Source organism: Convolutriloba macropyga, chromosome 3, assembly GCF_964194025.1.
Source record: "Convolutriloba macropyga chromosome 3, txConMacr16.3, whole genome shotgun sequence".
NCBI classification, from domain to species: Eukaryota; Metazoa; Xenacoelomorpha; order Acoela; family Convolutidae; genus Convolutriloba; species Convolutriloba macropyga.
The window spans coordinates 83452722-83469710 of record NC_134470.1 but is presented as its reverse complement, the minus strand read 5'-3'; the positions used below and the strand labels follow the sequence as shown (position 1 = coordinate 83469710).

Genomic DNA, 16989 nt, shown 5'->3' with positions numbered 1-16989 from the left:
GGATTTGAGATGAAATTGTTCTTCTTTCATATAATTTTTGGAGAAAAATGCTCAATTTGAAGTTCTGGAAACTCCCGTTACCAGTGTATAAAATATCTAACAGCGGAATTTAAGTGTTTTTTTCATATTTTTTTTGTTTCTGGCATTGAAACCTGGAATTGCCAAAAAATTACAGCTTTCATGCAAGCTGATTACTTTTCCTCGAAACGCAAAATAAAATAATACACGATTTCAGTAGTTTTTAAAAAGGACAAAAAACAAAATCTCTAAATGCGTAATATTATTTAAACGACAAAAGAAGCAAGAGAAAAATCACCATTGTAACCGCAAAAGTATTTCCCAACACTCTGCTTCGCTTCCTTTTGAACCAAATTGGCATTTTTAATCGTAAGCATAGTTCTTCTCAACCATTTTCCAGTTTTTAGTTTGTCTGGTAACTTTCTTTCAGGAATGAGTTTTGCAAAATTTGATTTTGCTCATTTTTTTTGTTCTGCGACAATCTGCTTCTTTGCAAAGAACAGTGCTCTTTATTCAATATCAATCTCTTCTGAACAGGAACAAGTGAGACAAGCCAAGTTTTTTGCAACTTGCAGACAAAAACAAAGAAGTTTTGACATCAATTAAGACCGATATGTTTTATTATTGTGTCATTATTCAAAAAACGCTCCGCATACTTTTAATTAGACAAAAGAACGAAATCTGAATCTTTTCAACCATTGACCCCATTTTTTCAAAAGTGAGGGGGGTAATCTGGAATTCAATTTAAGCGAGCGCTTTATTAACCAATCAGAGTCGACTATTAACTTTCCACGTATGCTCAAACTATGTTAAAGTGAATAGAAAAAATGCGCCATGCTATGTTAATTACCCGAATTGTAATACAAAGCCAAAAAGATCCCGCAGGCGCTTCGCCGCGATAACCGACCCGCGATTTCCGGAGTACATCCCAAAGCGCATGAGAGGCATGGCCGTGAACAGCGGTCCGCAATTGCGTTCAAACTAATATTCAGCTATCTCAACTAAAGGCCAAGTAATTTTTGGTAAATTATAGCACAGAAGGGGGCGATTCTCTACTAGATATCAAGGGGGGGGGGCAATTGTTGAAAAGATCCCGAACCATTGTTACTAATATCTATCAATCAGCTCGGTACTATGAGAGCATTTAACCATCAGGTTAGAGTTTCAGACATACAAATGAATGGAAAATTTGTGTGCATTCTCAAAGTACAAGGGTTCGGCGCACACTCGCGTGTGAGCCACCTTGCCTATAGGGGAAATTAAAATCAAGGACCAATCAATTTTGTACTCTTTCAATTTTTGTTCAATCTGCCGCAGTGAAACATGCTCGTTGATAGCCTGCTGTGCTTCGTCAAGAATTTCACTGATAACTTCCTCTTCGGTCTCTTTCAGCAAAACATGTTTCGGACAAAAGGTTCCCCAAATAGCCAAATCCAAGTTTGTCTCACCAGGCTCTTCAGTTCCGGTAACTGGCATTTTTTCTGTTTTCCAAGCAAATTTTTCTCCTTTGTTTGATTTCCATATCCAACTCTTATTCTTCTGGATGACAAACACAAACCAATGCGAACCAGGATACCATTTTGCGATGAAGTCGCATACTTTTCCCGACCTCTCTTCGTCAGACAGATTTCCATTTTTTGCGAATAGCTCTCTTGATGCTTTCATCCATGCTTTTTCCTTCATTAAACTGTTCTCTTGGAGTAAACCTAGTCGGTCAGCGTAAAGTTTTGTTTTCCAATATCTGTCGTGTTGCTCAGTATCAGCCTCATCCAACAAATCTTCAAAATGTTTTTCATACGATTTTTGCAAACCTTTTAGTTTAGAAATTTCTTTTTTGACAGGCTCGTAAGATTGTGAACTTGCTGAAATGAGTTGAGGAATGTCATCCAACCACTTAGGAATATCTCTTTTCAGCTTCTCCATTTTTTGCATCTCAATAAGGAAACGCTCATCTTGTGTTCTCAATAATTTGTCCAACTGGTTGCAAAACTGGTCAGCTTTCATGCGTCGGGTGGGACATGCGCCAGATACATCCTGGAGATCCACATCCTGTAAAAGGTCACCCTCAACTGATGGTCCGGACTGAAATCTTCCGCTGTTTTTTCTTCCCAACGTCTCTTCAGGGGGTTTGCTGCGCTCCGTTATTCCTGAATCTTTGTGTTGCGAAGTCTTCTTTGTAAGAAGTTCACGATATTTCTCTTCAAGCTCTGTGACCTCGAATAATGAATCCATTTCTTCTGAATTTTGATCATCTCGAAGGTACTGATCAATTTGTTTCTGCAGCTCTTTAATCTTACGCATCTTCCTCTCATTTGATGATATTGTGTTTCTTATTGACTCTTCAATTTTCACCAAATTTAAATTAGCAAGCATTTCCTCATAGAATTCAATTTTTCCATTAATTTCGGCCTCTTTGTTTTCTAGCTCAGCCAGACAGTCTGATAATTGGTCAAAACTATGGATGTCACCAACGTTTTCTCTCTCTGGGTCATGCCAAAATGATTGGTCACGTGCAGTTATCCTCTGCCACATTTTGTCATCGAGAATATCAAATTCGCTCAATTCGTCCTTCCATTCACTTTGGAACGTGTCCAAAACTACCCCAGCATCCCGTGATAAAATCTTTCGGGCATATATTTTCGTCTCCTTCCTTAAATAAAGCAAAAAATTAAAACGCCAGTCACGAAACATCTCAACGTTTTTCATTAAATACCGACTTCAATTTCAAATTACCAATTATTGAGTTCAATTTTGGTTCCAAAAATAAAGATTGGAGAAATTTTGCACAAAATTGCAATATATGATGCCCAATTTCATTAAAGTTAGGTTAATTAGAACTATCAACCACTTTTCAGAAGTTTAAAAATTACAGGATATGACAAATTGACCATTTTAACAAAAACTAATGCTTGCTAGGAGTCTCATCAGTAATTTTGAAGACAAATCAAGCTTTAAGTTGATTCCGAAAAACTGCATGTTGTGAATCAGCGCATTTACAAACGCTGGTTATCAGACTCCAATAGTGCTATGGAGTTTCATCAACGAAAGCACTCGTTTGTGCTTGTGAGTTTTTATTAATAATAAAGAATCGATATAATAATCAGTAAATTTTAAACAATATATGAGAGCACATCGTGAAAAGATAAATCTCCTGAACTGCAACTGCAACAAATTTAGTTTCGTGTCATCTTGTATTGTTAACCATAAAATTGCACCTAATTCAGGACCAGAAAAAATAATGAGATATATGGGAACAGTCAGTTTGGGTGTCAAGTAAAAGCAAAATGTTGCTGTAAAACTATAAAAAGATCTTAAAAACATTGCGATACCCGTTCATATTGAGGCGAGGTTTAAAAATTTTGATGAATGGACAAAAAATGAATAAATCACGAAGAAAACGAACAAAAATTTTGAAAAAACTCGAAGCAAATATTGATGCTAAAACAACCAAGAGAAGACCAATTTTTTTGCAACTGCACAGAGTTTCAACCCGTGTCATTAACTAGAATAACTTTTGTAAAGATTAAACAAAGTTCGAAACAATTAGGTCAATTACTTTTTTCTTAAACAAAACACTATTTTCTGAGAACACTGTTTCTTGAAATTGTGAAAAAAAGAAGAATGGAAGATGTTGCCATTGGAAAACTGAACCTCTAAAAAGAGACTTTGATTTGCAGAACTTCTGTATCGAGATTTAAGAAAAAAAAACTTGTCTAACTGCTGACGGCCAATGTCGGATTACGCGGTGACTGTCGTTCTTTCGACTAAATTCACTCGTTTTTTTTTTCATTGTTTCACGACAACGTTTAAAGAATAAGTTTACAGGCGGGTGTGATTTTTAATGAGCTTCATCAAGCTTATTCAAACTTGCTCCTTTTTTGCATATTAATCTTTCATTTTAATACATAATACGCGTTTTTGGGACAAGCTCGAACAATAGTAACAACATTTTGTAACCAATATCACGTTACATATCGCTAGTTTCCCCACTATACGTATCTTGAGTAGTGGATAAAACAGGGATACCAACCACCAATGAAATTTGACCCTTTCTCCTAATATTAATCTTATCAGGATAATTGTTTGTTAGTAGAGTGAAAACACAATCCTATAATCCTGAATTTGCTCTTAAACTCGCTCATGAAATTATTGTTCAGTAAAACACAAAAAACTCAAAAAAAATCTAAGTGATTTTTAAATTGGAAGATATAAGCTCATACAACTGGGTGAAAAAAGAAATTGAAGAACTGAATTTTACTATGGAGTATCTCATATGCGTTTAGAGTGTAAAACAGAAAAATCTTTTGCAATGTGTAGCCTAAAAAACCTTCCACTCACTACTCTATATATCTACTACTTGCTTATACCCCCCTTTTATTCACGACTATATATTAGCTCTATATTCTTACCTTTATATTCACTCGAAATCTATCTTTTCTTGTCTTCCTTAGTGCAAACCACTAGTGTCGAGTTAAGCTGGTAATTAACTGTTATCAGACGGATAGGTTGGGTTCTATCCCCACTGACTCCAGTGGACGTCCCCAGATACTAGTATAAAACTAGTGAGACCGTGTAAAAAGCATGTAAAACCAATTTGTGAAAAGTGGTGTAACCAATTCGTGGATAACTTGAACAAAAAAGAAAATTTGAACAAAAATTAAAAGTAATTTCAAAATAAAAGTTTTCGTATATCCCCCTAATCAATATTTAATCAATCTAAAACTGAAACTTTCTGTCTCACTGTGCGTAGTGGTTAAATCATCGAGTCTAGTTAAGTTGCTTTAGCAAACGGAAGGTTTGGGATTCCTTCCTCACTAACTCCAGTGAACGTCCCCCGACTCTGATGAATTACTATGAAATTAAGAGAGAAAAAAACCAAATTCACAGTTCTTAAAAAGGATGATCCCTGCTGTGAGACTGTATATGGGACACACTGTGATGGGTATACGGTCAAAAACACTGAGATCGATGGAAACACAGTGATTAGTGTTTTGCAGTGTAACTTGAAAAAAAACCAGCTTATCTCTTGTATAAATTTTAAATTTTGCTAATATTTGTATAATATTAAGATTCTTGTTTTTATTTACTACTTGGTTAAATCATAATTAAGCTAAAACCCAAAGTAATAGCAAAAATTAATAATTTAAAAAAAAATAAAGCAAAATTCAGAATAAAAGCGAAATCCCTCCTTTAAGAGTGAATCACTCTTTAAGAGCAAAATCGCCCCTTTCGGAGTTATGACCCAGTACAAAATCACTATTTACTGAGCTTAAAGAGTGATTTCCCTCTTTTTTAAATAATTTTTAAAATAATCTAAATTTTCTAATAAATTTTTATTTTTTTATTTTTCTATAATTTTTATTCCAAATTATCTATACTCTTCAATAAATTTATAATCTCTTTTACTTTTTCTATATTTCTTCCATCATTAATAGGAAATGTTACAAAATTATAATATTTACACGATCAACTTTCCCCAAATTGGCCAATAACAGATCTGTGAACCAGCTCCACTGATCTGTCAGTTAAATTTCTACTAAATCCTCTAGATAATTCTACATCTGGATGCTGTTTCTTTACATGAGCTCTTATCCCATCATATCTCACAACAGAAGGACAATATAGACAATTAACTTTAGCTGAAGTACAATTCCTACATGTATAATTACTCTCATCAAAATCAGTTAGTGGTTTTGCAGAATTACATTTATTACAATTTCTAGTTAAGACTTTGGTGTTAAAGTTAGAGTTAGAATTAGAGTTAGAGTTAGAGTCATAGTTAGACTTAGAGTTAGAGTTACAGCTAATGCTAGAGTTTTAGTTAGAGCTAGAGTTAGAGTTAGAGTTAGAGCTAGAGTTAGAGTTAGAGTTAGAGTTAGAGCTAGAGTTAGAGTTAGAGCTAGAGTCAGAAATAGAGCTACAGTTAGAGTTAGAGATACAGTTAGAGTTAGAGTTAGAGTTAATACTAGTGCTAGAGTTATATCCAGATTCATCTTTAAAAGAACAATCAGTTTTCATACAAATACCACCTAATATTTTATCACTACATGAACATTTACTAATTTTATCTTCATGATATATTGAATAATGAAGAGCTAAATTAAAAGGGAGTCCACATTTATGAACACACTCTAAACATTTTATAATCATTTATAATTGGTCAATTTCGATTACACCAAAAATATTTGGCCAAGATTTTAATTACATCTTTAGTATTATCTTTAGACGCGACACACTCTGTTAAATATTTCTTCCCCGTCGTATTGAGTGTATTAGTTTTATATCAACTATCTAAAATCACTTCAAGGTCTAATTCCGTTTTATCTCTAACAAAATTTATAATTTCATCTCTAATTTCTTCATTATTTCCATATAGTCTGTTTAGATACCTTCGTCCCTCTTTATTTAAAATTCCAGTGTCTTTATTTATATATTCTCCTTGTAGCTTTTCGATAAACTGTTTTCTTTGCGCTTCTTCTCCGTATCCAAAATGGTGAAACATGGACGAAGTCCCATTAACTAATGTACTTGCTCTATTCAATATAATACTTGCACTCGTTGCCACATGTCAAGCAGTTTTTACTGTTGTATCAGGACTCATATAATTATATATCATAAAACATGTACCTATAATGCCTAAAATAGCTGATAGAAACCTAAAACCATCAGCCCTAACCATTTCTTGTGTTAAAACATCATTCTATATTTCAATACCTTTTAATGTAAGAAATTTATTAAAATAGAACTGTTAATTATCACGATTAACAGTATTTCTATCGGTAACATTTATCATGAGTGGTTTCATATATGCTATAAGTTTATTTTTGTCTTCACTTTCTATTTTATCTTTTAAACTAAGAGTTTTTAAATCAAGGAAAGCAACTGTCGAGTCATATATCCTAGTTCTATTCTTATCAGTAATAATAAAAGTAATCTCTTTCCTATTATATTTAATTATACCATAACGAAATTCATCCGACATTCCGTCTGTACAATTATAATAGTTACTATTTAACTCACTAATTATTTTATTGAAGATTTGTTCCCATTTATATCTTTCATTAAAATTTTTAGATAGATCGGCTCCATTACAAGTTGTTAAGTAATTAGTATCACAACTTATTCTTGCTGTATTATTTATTTGGGTTGGTTTATGACACATTACAATCATTTGAAAATAATAATGTCTTCCTTCTGTGAAATAATAAGCTATATCCTTATTAAACTTATCACCCATATCACCAAGAACAATTACACTATCTTTGAATTTAGACTCACCTTTTGATGTGATCATATTTATATCGCATGTATTAAATCCAATATAAAACTCACCAGTCTCAGGATCTATTCAATCTCTATCATCTTTACATAAAATGATTATATTTTTAGCTTGCTGTTGGTTTTGGTTTTGGTTTTGGAATTGGTTTTGGTTTTGGTCTAAGTATGATTTTAAATATTGTCTGATAAAATATGTTTTACCTGTTCCAGTTCCACCATAAACACTAGTATGTAATGGTGACTGTTCATATTCAAACCTAACTAGACTCCAATTCATAAATCCACCAAAGCTTCCCCCTAGTTTTGTATACTTACTCGGTATTGAATCATATATTAAAAAACAAAAACCAATTATGATAGTAAAAATTATAACTGCGCTACCTGTCTCCATTTTTATACCTATTAAAAATAATTATTCTAATTTTTGAGGAATTCAATAATAAATTTAATATCAATAATAAAGCTCTGAGTGACATCAGAATAAAAGATATAGGAGAAGATATAAGTCTACCACCAATTTAAATAGTAATAAGAGATCAGACTCCAGATAATATCAATGACAACAACTCCAACAACATTGTAAATTTACATCCAACTGAAGGTACACATTGGGTTTTAGTTATGAGAAGAGAAGGTGGTCCAACATATTGCTTTGATAGTTTTGTTCTTGAAACTCCTCCATTATTTATAGAAGCATATGTTGATCTGAGCTCTACTGAGAGAATACAACAATATGATGAATCTTATAGTGGAGCTTATTGTTTATATATGATCTATTTTATTGATAGAGGATTTAGAATTAACAATACTTTGAATAATCTAGTTAATCAAAGTAAATATCTGGGAGAATATATTGAGTGTTTTTGTTTAGGTTGTAATGTTAATGATAAATATAATGTTAAAGATAATGATAGTGATAATGGTAATGATAAAGATAATGATAATGATAATGATAATGATAATGATAATGATAATGATAATGATAATGATAATGATAATGATAATGATAATGATAATGATAATGATAATGATAATGATAATGATAATGATAATGATAATGATAATGATAATGGTAATGATAATGATAAAGTTAATGTTAATGATAGTGTTAATGATAACGATAATGATAATGATAATGATAATGATGATAATAATTATAATGCTAATCATAATGATCTACGAAGTATCTTTGCTAATAATGTTAAAGATAATGATAATGATCTACAAAGTAGCTTTGCTAATAATGATAATGTTAATGATAATGATAATGATAACGTTAATGATAATGTTAATGATATTTTAATGTATCTCTTTGATGAATGATGATAATATAATGATGATAATATAATTACTGAAGCTACACTCCCAGAGAACTTTAGATGTATAATATCTGGTCCTAGTGAATGTGGTAAGACATTGCTATAAAAAAACTAATTCTGGCTAGAGTATACTTTCATAAGCTATACATCATTGGTCCTACTGGTGATCAATATGAAGGTGTAGAGAGAATAAACGATAAAGCAGATTTTGAGTTTGTTAAAGATATAAAAGATTTACCCTCTCCTGATCAACTACCAAAAGACTTAAAGAAACTAAAGATAATCGATGATATTAGAGCCGAAGAACCAGTTATTAATGATTACTTTTGTAGGGGTAGACATAATAAATGAAATATGATATATCTTAATCAAAATAAATTCATAATAGATAGACAGAATGTTAGAGAGAATTGTTGTCTATTTATTTTATTTGAACCAAGAGGTAAAGTCCTCATATCTATATATCAAGATTTGTTTATTAATGTTGAACTTAATTATAATGATTTTGCTAATATATGTAATAAGGTATAGAAAGAGCCTTATAAATACATTTTCATTGATATAGCTAAAAATAAAAATATTAATGGTAAACAAAGAATTAATTGGGATTGGAGAGTTTTGTAGTTAAATTTAGGTTTAAGTTTATATCTAGACTAGATCAACGAAGTTGCCCAACTAGACTAGATCAACGAAGTAGACATAATACTTATAATATGATATATCATAATCAAAATAAATTCATAATAGATAGACAGAGTGTTAGAGAGAACTGTAGTCTATTTATTTTATTTGAACAAAGAGGTAAAATCCTCATATCTATAAATCAAGATGTCTTTAATAAAGTTGAACTTAGTTATAATGATTTTGCTAATATATGTAATAAGGTATAGAAAGAACCTTATCAATACATTGTCATTGATATAACTAAAAATAAAAATATTAATGGTAAACAAAGAAATAATTGGGATCGGAGAGTTTTGTAGTTGAATTTAAGTTTAAGTTTATATCTAGACAAGATCAACAAAGTTGCTGGTTACACCAGATGTAACGTAAAACTTAATACATCACCTTTAAAGTCTATAGGTCTTCCATGCTCATCTTTAATATGAACCTCTAAATATTCTATTCTATCTTTAGTTACATTTTGATACAAGATATTAGTTGGTATAATATTTACCAAGTAACCTGGTGGCTCTGTTAGACTAAAAGTATATAGTATATCTGTGTTATTCCCATTATCTATAACACCAGATATCACATTACAGTGAATGTTAATAGTACTAAAGCCCATAATATCAACAAATTTCTGAGATGTATAATTACCTTTTTGTAAACTATTTTTCTAAAGCCCGGTAATGGGTCTATTGGGTTTTCTACATCAAAGCTGAGTGCTTGTTTTATTTCCATTAAACATTTCATCGTATTCTTATCAGGTTATTTTATAACATGACCATTAGCTTCTTCTTTTATTAATTCTGCTATGTCAGTTAACTCATATGCTCCTGGTGTAATAGTTGAATATAGCAACGGGATTCCTTTATAATTATAACTAAGGACAGATGTAATGTTTGGGCTAGAATGGGGCTTCGCCCATGTTGGGGTACCTGGGCCTACGGCCCTTGCGCATTAGAGTTGGGGTTAGGGCTAGAATTAAAGTTAGGCTCAGAACTAAGAGCCTTAGGTAAAGCTTCTTCACCATCTAAAACAGTACTAGCATATATGAACTGATTATTCCTCCTATTCACATTAAACACTGAGAAACAAACTTATAATCTAACTGAACCTATTAAAATTGAACTTTTCTGTTGGCTTTATCATTCTAAAGTTAAGTGTATGCTCTTCTTTAGTTTTAATTAAAGCATCATGTATCTTTTTTGGTTCCCATAAGATTAAGTTATCCGTCATTTTTTGACTTGTAAAAATGGATTTTAATTTGGATACAACCTATGGTTATAATAACGATATACACAAAAGTAAGATTATAAAATATAAACCTAATAATCTAGCAACAATGAATACGGTTAATACTAATATAAATATCAATCTCAATAGAGAAGAAAATCATATAAATTTGCGTGATTCGCATCTAGAGATAGATTTTGTTGTATTAGATGATGCTGGTGGTGTATTTGCTAATAATGCTAATATCAGATTAGTTAATTATGGTATGATGGCAATGTTTAGTTCAATTAAACTTGAAACTAGTGGTGGTAGGACTATTGAATATACAGATCATTGCCATCCTAATCTTTTGATGTATTTACTAAGTTATTAACTAGTGCTGATGATGAACATGAGAGTGGTTTTGTTAGAGATCAAGGCAATAGAGATAATCAACTTAAAGAAGACCACAATGCTGCAGAACGAGGTCATATGTATATGATGATTAAGATGCGTGATCTATTTGGTTTTGTAAATGATTTAGAAAAAAATATATATTGTTTAGGATTAAAACTAATATTAAGAAGAAATAATAATGATAAAGCTCTATTTAGAGTTAATGCTAGTGCTGATACAGTTGGTAATGATGGTAATATAGATATTAGAGATATATCATGGTGTGTGCCCAGTATTGATCTTAGTAATGACAATAGAACTTTTGTACAAAAGGGATTAAGCAAAAAGAATAATGTAGACTTTTGCTATTATGAAAGAAAGACATTTTATAAGAATGTACCCATTGCTACTAACTTCTTGTTTGATCTAGGTATGGAAAGTGGTGTGGAAAGACCACAATATATAATAGTTGGTTTTGAAAATAATAATGTTAATGAACAACCCATGATGCAAGTACATTTGATATAATGAATGTTAATGAATGTTAATTTAGGATTGGTAGTGAGTTTTATCCCGAGGATAGAATGAATATTAACTATGGTACTAATAATTATAAGGAGACGTTTAAAGAGATTGTTATTTTAAATAAAGATTATAATGGGCTACCACATATAAAACCATATATAAATCTTAGAACAATCAAAAGTAACTATAGAATATATGTATTTGATAATAGATATCAAAGTGATCATATAGGTCCACAACCAGTACAACTTAATTTTAAATTTAGTGCTGCAGTTGCCGATGGTATATGCCATGCATTAGTATTAACTAGAAAAGTTATTAGTGTTAATAGTGATGGTAATAAGATGGTTGGAATAATCTCGTAGAGATTGATGGCCGGAGGCCTATAATATCTTAGTTATAGTCATGATGATTGTTATCTGCGAAGCAGTTCCTGATAGTAACTGTTATAATTATTGACGTTGCTATGGTAAAACATCTGCGAAGCATGTCTTAACACAGTTCCTTACATGTCTTAACAAAACCCTTAGCATAAATAATATCTAATTTATTGTTATTCTCTTGAGATAGGACTCCGTCCATGCTATGCCATAGGCCCTTAGCTTCAAGCTTTGTCTTAGGCATAGTCTTTGAGCTTCGCTCGTGGGTGGAACCCGTAGTTTAGGGTTAGGTTTAACAACAAAGGGATTATAATTTTTAACTTCCATTGTTCTTCAATATAGAAATGAGTCTTTTACAGAAATTTAAAACTAATTCATATTGCGTTGGAGGTAGACATTATAGTGGTACTAATAACATAAGAGGTTTCTTTACTTCAAAAGGTACTAAAATGTTAAATGTTATAGGGTAATTGTGCTAAGTGTAAGAGAAATAAGTCAATGACTGTCAGTGATGCAACAATAGATGCAGAGGGATTGACAGATTTCAATAAAAGTGTTGGTAAAGCTACGGTTAACTTTGGAAAGAAAGTTGCTAATAATCCAGTAAGAGCATTAGAACGTTAGAGCTGCTTTTTCAGCCACACCTGATTTAATAAAATTGGCAACTACTGGTGAAGGTATAAAGTTAGTACAAAAAGGAAGAGGTTTAAACTTAGGTACAAAGAAAAGATAATTTAGTTATAGCTAAGGTTAATGTTAAGACTAAGACTATAGCTTTAATCTTACCGATCTGCGAAGCAGGTTCCCTGATCGGTGTAACCGCTTCGCGGATAAATATTAATACTAATATTTTTTACTGAAAATATTTTTATTACTAAGCACTAATAGCTTTAATCTAAGAAAACACTTAACTTATTTTTCTTGTTCTTCATATATTCTTCATATACCTTAAATAATTCATTATACTCATCATTATCTATTTTATTAACATTCATTGATTTAGTATATAGTTTATTAAAATTTTCGCTAAAATTTTTACTTAAAATATACATTTGTGAATACTTTATAATTTTGTTTTTGTTATTTTAGTATTAATTAATTTTGATAATGAACCACAAACAGTTGCTGTAGCAAAAGCTGTTGGTATAGAATAAGGTAGTCCTATACCTGTTAATGCAACTGATGTTGTTGTTACCGTTGTTGCAATTGATGATGATAGTATTTCTGTTATCTCAGCTACGTTAATACAATTTTTATATCTACTTAACTTCTTATTATAGTTATTAGTTTCAGTTTCATAATAATTTCTAATATCTTTTATAATGTTAATTTTGTTGCTAAATTTATTATTAGCTTGGATCTTTTCGGTTATCTGTTTCTCAGCCGCTTCGCGGATCAGCCGCTCTAATACTGAAGACAGATCTGAATATAGTAATCTCTTACTCGGTGCTGCTGGATTGGTCATTTTCAATAGTAAAAAAATCTTTTATTTCTTTCATTATATCTTCTTGTTTAAAACCATAATGCATCTCAAGTATTGCGTGCTCGTTATTATCAACTAATGTACTTTTTAAAAATATAGCAATTATATATTGTACTATAATTTTTCTAAGAGGTTTATTGTATTCTTTCATTTCTCTTAGACCGTTAATAAACATATCATCTAAATGTATGTCAGTACTAATTTGGTTACACTTATTATTATCAAATTCTTGTTTTAATTGATTAAATTTAGAGGTAGTATCAGCAGCAACTTTATTACAAAAGTTAACAGTATTTGTGACTTCATTTGCTGATTCAATAAACTCACTAATTATTTCATCATTAGCTCGTGTTTCATTCAGTTGTAATGTTTTAGTTGTGACTTTATCAAACTCACCCTTTCTTAGTTTAGTTATATTTTTTTATCTAAAATGTCTATTTTATTAGAAGAGGATAATAAGTTATTGTCACAATACTCTTTATTAACAACATCTTTTTCATCTGTAGGAAGATGTACATTTGTAATTTTATAGGTATCCTTCATATCAATATTATCATTATCTTCTAAGAATAACCTACGAGCATTACTTAGTGTTAAGTTGTTTGCTGATGTTAATCCGAGAAGCGAGTTCCCGGTGGACCTCGGGTCATGCTTCGCCATTGATGTTTTGCTTGTTTAAATCTATTTCTTGTCATCTTTGTATTTTTTACTGTAAAAATTATGTCTAATGATTCTAAAACTTTATTATTAGATTCAAAATCAAACTCGGATTGTAATATTTCCTGTGCGTAATATTTACCTTCTATTATCTCACCATTAATATCTTCTATTTTATATGTTGGTGGTTGTGTTTTTAAATTTTCATTAACTTTTAACAATTCTCTATTCCAATTAGAAGTGTAACCTTTAGAAAAGATATTACGTTTACCTGCATTTCTAACATAATCACCAAATTTATGTTTTGGTGTTGCTTTGGTAGACTTAAGATAGTATCTAACTTTATCAGGATTATTAGAAGCATCAACTGGTGTCATAATAATTGTTGAATTAATGTTATTGTTATATGTTATGACTGCATCAATTAAAATATTTATCCAATTATCATCACGATTGATGAAAATTAGTTTATCAATTATATGTAAAATTGTTCGATTGAATCTCTCTATAAACACACCCTTTAAATCACTATAAGTAGAATGAAGTTTTGTTTCATATTTTTTAAGTAAAGATTTAAATGTTTTATTGTAAAACTCACTACCTCTATCTACCCATAACTTTTCTGGTTTTCTACCTTCAGAGCCACCCTGTGGATGTCCAACTAATACTATTTCAAAACCATTAGTTATAGATAAACCAGATTTATTCTTTAATGGAATAGCCCATGCATATTTTGTGAATATATCTCTAACTGTTAAATTAAACTTATAAATATTATTGTATTTACTTAGATATGATTTGTCTATCAAATCAGCTGACCATGTTTCATCTTTAAATAATGGTGTTATTCTTTCTCTTCTAAACTTTGTTTTTTGAGGAGTTAATAGTTCTTTAGATTATAGTTGTTGTTGTTGTTGTTGTTTTACCATCATTATTTTTATACCATAGTTAAAAACTAAATTATATAGTTGCTATTGATTAATAATATTCAAAGATAAAACTTGCTTAGATATACCTAACATTTCACCATATAATCCATCATGACCAGTTTTTGTTTCTAGCATTAATAACTCCAATCTTTCTATCAGGGAACCTGCTTTGCAGATTAAGTTGTTGGAGTCAGTCTTAGTAAGAACGCTGGCTTTAACTTCTTCTTCTTCTTCTTCTTCTTCTTCTTCTTCTTCTTCTTCTTCTTCTTCTTCTTCTTCTTCATTAGTATCATAAACAGTGGATTCACTAGTAAAGGAACCTCTTCTCGTTGATACGATACTAATTGATAATCTTCTTATTACTTTCGATCTATTACTTTTAGTATCTCCTCTTTCTTTATATCCCATATCTAGACTGTTTAATACTATAAGTTTGTCTAGCTTAGCCATTTTTTATTTCTTAAGATAAAAATTAAGTTAAATCAGAAACTGCTTGGTAAACCGCGAGCAGAGCTCGTTGGTAAACCACAGATGGAGTCTCTTCACAGATCATTATATAATCTAATAGCAGCTTCAATTAACTTTCTATCATCATTAATGGTTAGTTCTAGAAGATTACTAACCAGTATGTCTTTGTCTCTACGTATTCTTAATTTTATTTACTAGATGGCTTTTGAAAAGATATGGGTTCTCATCATGAGGATAGCTTTTAAAATTTTTTTACATAAAATCTTTTATCATCAAATGTGTTGAGACTAATCTTACTTGTTTTTGTTGTTGTCATGTTATCATCTACTTTTTGCATTCTACATTCATCTACATTTCTCTCTGCGTTATACATTAGTGCATTATAAAACTCCTCATTTTTAGCATTGTTACAATTCTTTATTCCTTTCTCTTTAGTATTTGTAGGATAGTCTTTGAAACTGTATGTCTTTGGTGACAGGGCTATAAACTCTTCTACAATTTTACTACCTAATTCATGTTTGATTTTGCCTGGAGCTTTATTGTTAATTTTGATTGGAGGTTCAAGATTGGATAGGTCCATGTGTTCATTGTCGACATTACCTCGCTAAAACTTAATACAAAACTATCAGTATCCATATAAAGTAGTTGTAGATCTTTGAGATATGGTTGAAGAATATTATAGAATACATCATGCATGTGTAATTCACTTAATTCTAAGATAGTAACACCTACATATACTGGAGAATCAAATTATATTTATTTCTTTGCATAATCAAATTGGCTATAACCCTTATATCTAGTTATATTCTTAAATGTTGGTTTACTTATACTTTTCATTATCTTTTCTTCATCATGTAAAAACTTACTTTGAATGAAGTGTAGCGGATTCATGCACATTCTTCCAGATAGGGAGTTGTTCCTTAATTTCCTTTCATCCTTCTCTGCTTCAGTTTTAGCTGGTGCTCTTTTGTTTGTATTTTTTGTATATAATCTCTACATATATAATCTTGTTTAATTTTAATTACTCTTTGTATTTTTGTTACTTATACTCCCATCTTAACATAGAACTTTAACATCTTATAATGAACCATGTATTCTGTTTTGTTGTTTTCGTCTGAGAATAATTTTTCTATTTTTGTTTTACTCTTTTCTCTTTCTCAATTCATTGTCAATTATCTTTCTCTTATTGGGCAATAGTGCTAGTTGCTCTGTTTTACCTTTACAACTATTAGTATGATCAATATCACAAACTATTTAGCAACCTTGATCACTGTTATATGGAGTAATTAATATATAATCTAGAGATGTAGTAGTAAACTTGAAATCCTTATAAGGTAGCTTTTGCATCATTGCATAGCCGTATAGGTTATTCGCGTCTATGTACCAGATAGACCTCTGGTCATCCCTGAGACCACATCGCCGATGTTTCGCCAATTTATTTCCATTACTATTATTGACTATCCTATCACCCATTATACCGCATATGCCGCCTCTCTTTGCTTCAATAAAATCATATAGCATTTGTTTATCTTGTAATGTATCTAATGAAAAACCTCTTGACATTTACCAACAATCAAAACTATAACCCGGGAGACTAACGTAATGTAGTGGGTTGAGTACAAATTGTTTCAGACTTAATTTGACATATTCATTCA

At 30.8% G+C, this 16989-nt stretch overlaps 1 protein-coding gene across 2 annotated transcripts in view; it reads right to left on the bottom strand.

The window, feature by feature from the left end:
• Window positions 1-1093: 1093 nt before the first annotated feature.
• The window catches only part of LOC142337338 (uncharacterized), a 35156-nt gene continuing 19260 nt past the window's right edge, over window positions 1094-16989 (bottom strand). For both annotated transcript variants that reach the window (XM_075386555.1, XM_075386554.1), the window contains exon 4: window positions 1094-2668. In XM_075386555.1, coding sequence (XP_075242670.1) covers window positions 1183-2668 — 1486 coding nt within the window. In that variant the 3' untranslated portion in view covers window positions 1094-1182. The remainder of the gene's footprint in view (window positions 2669-16989) is intronic.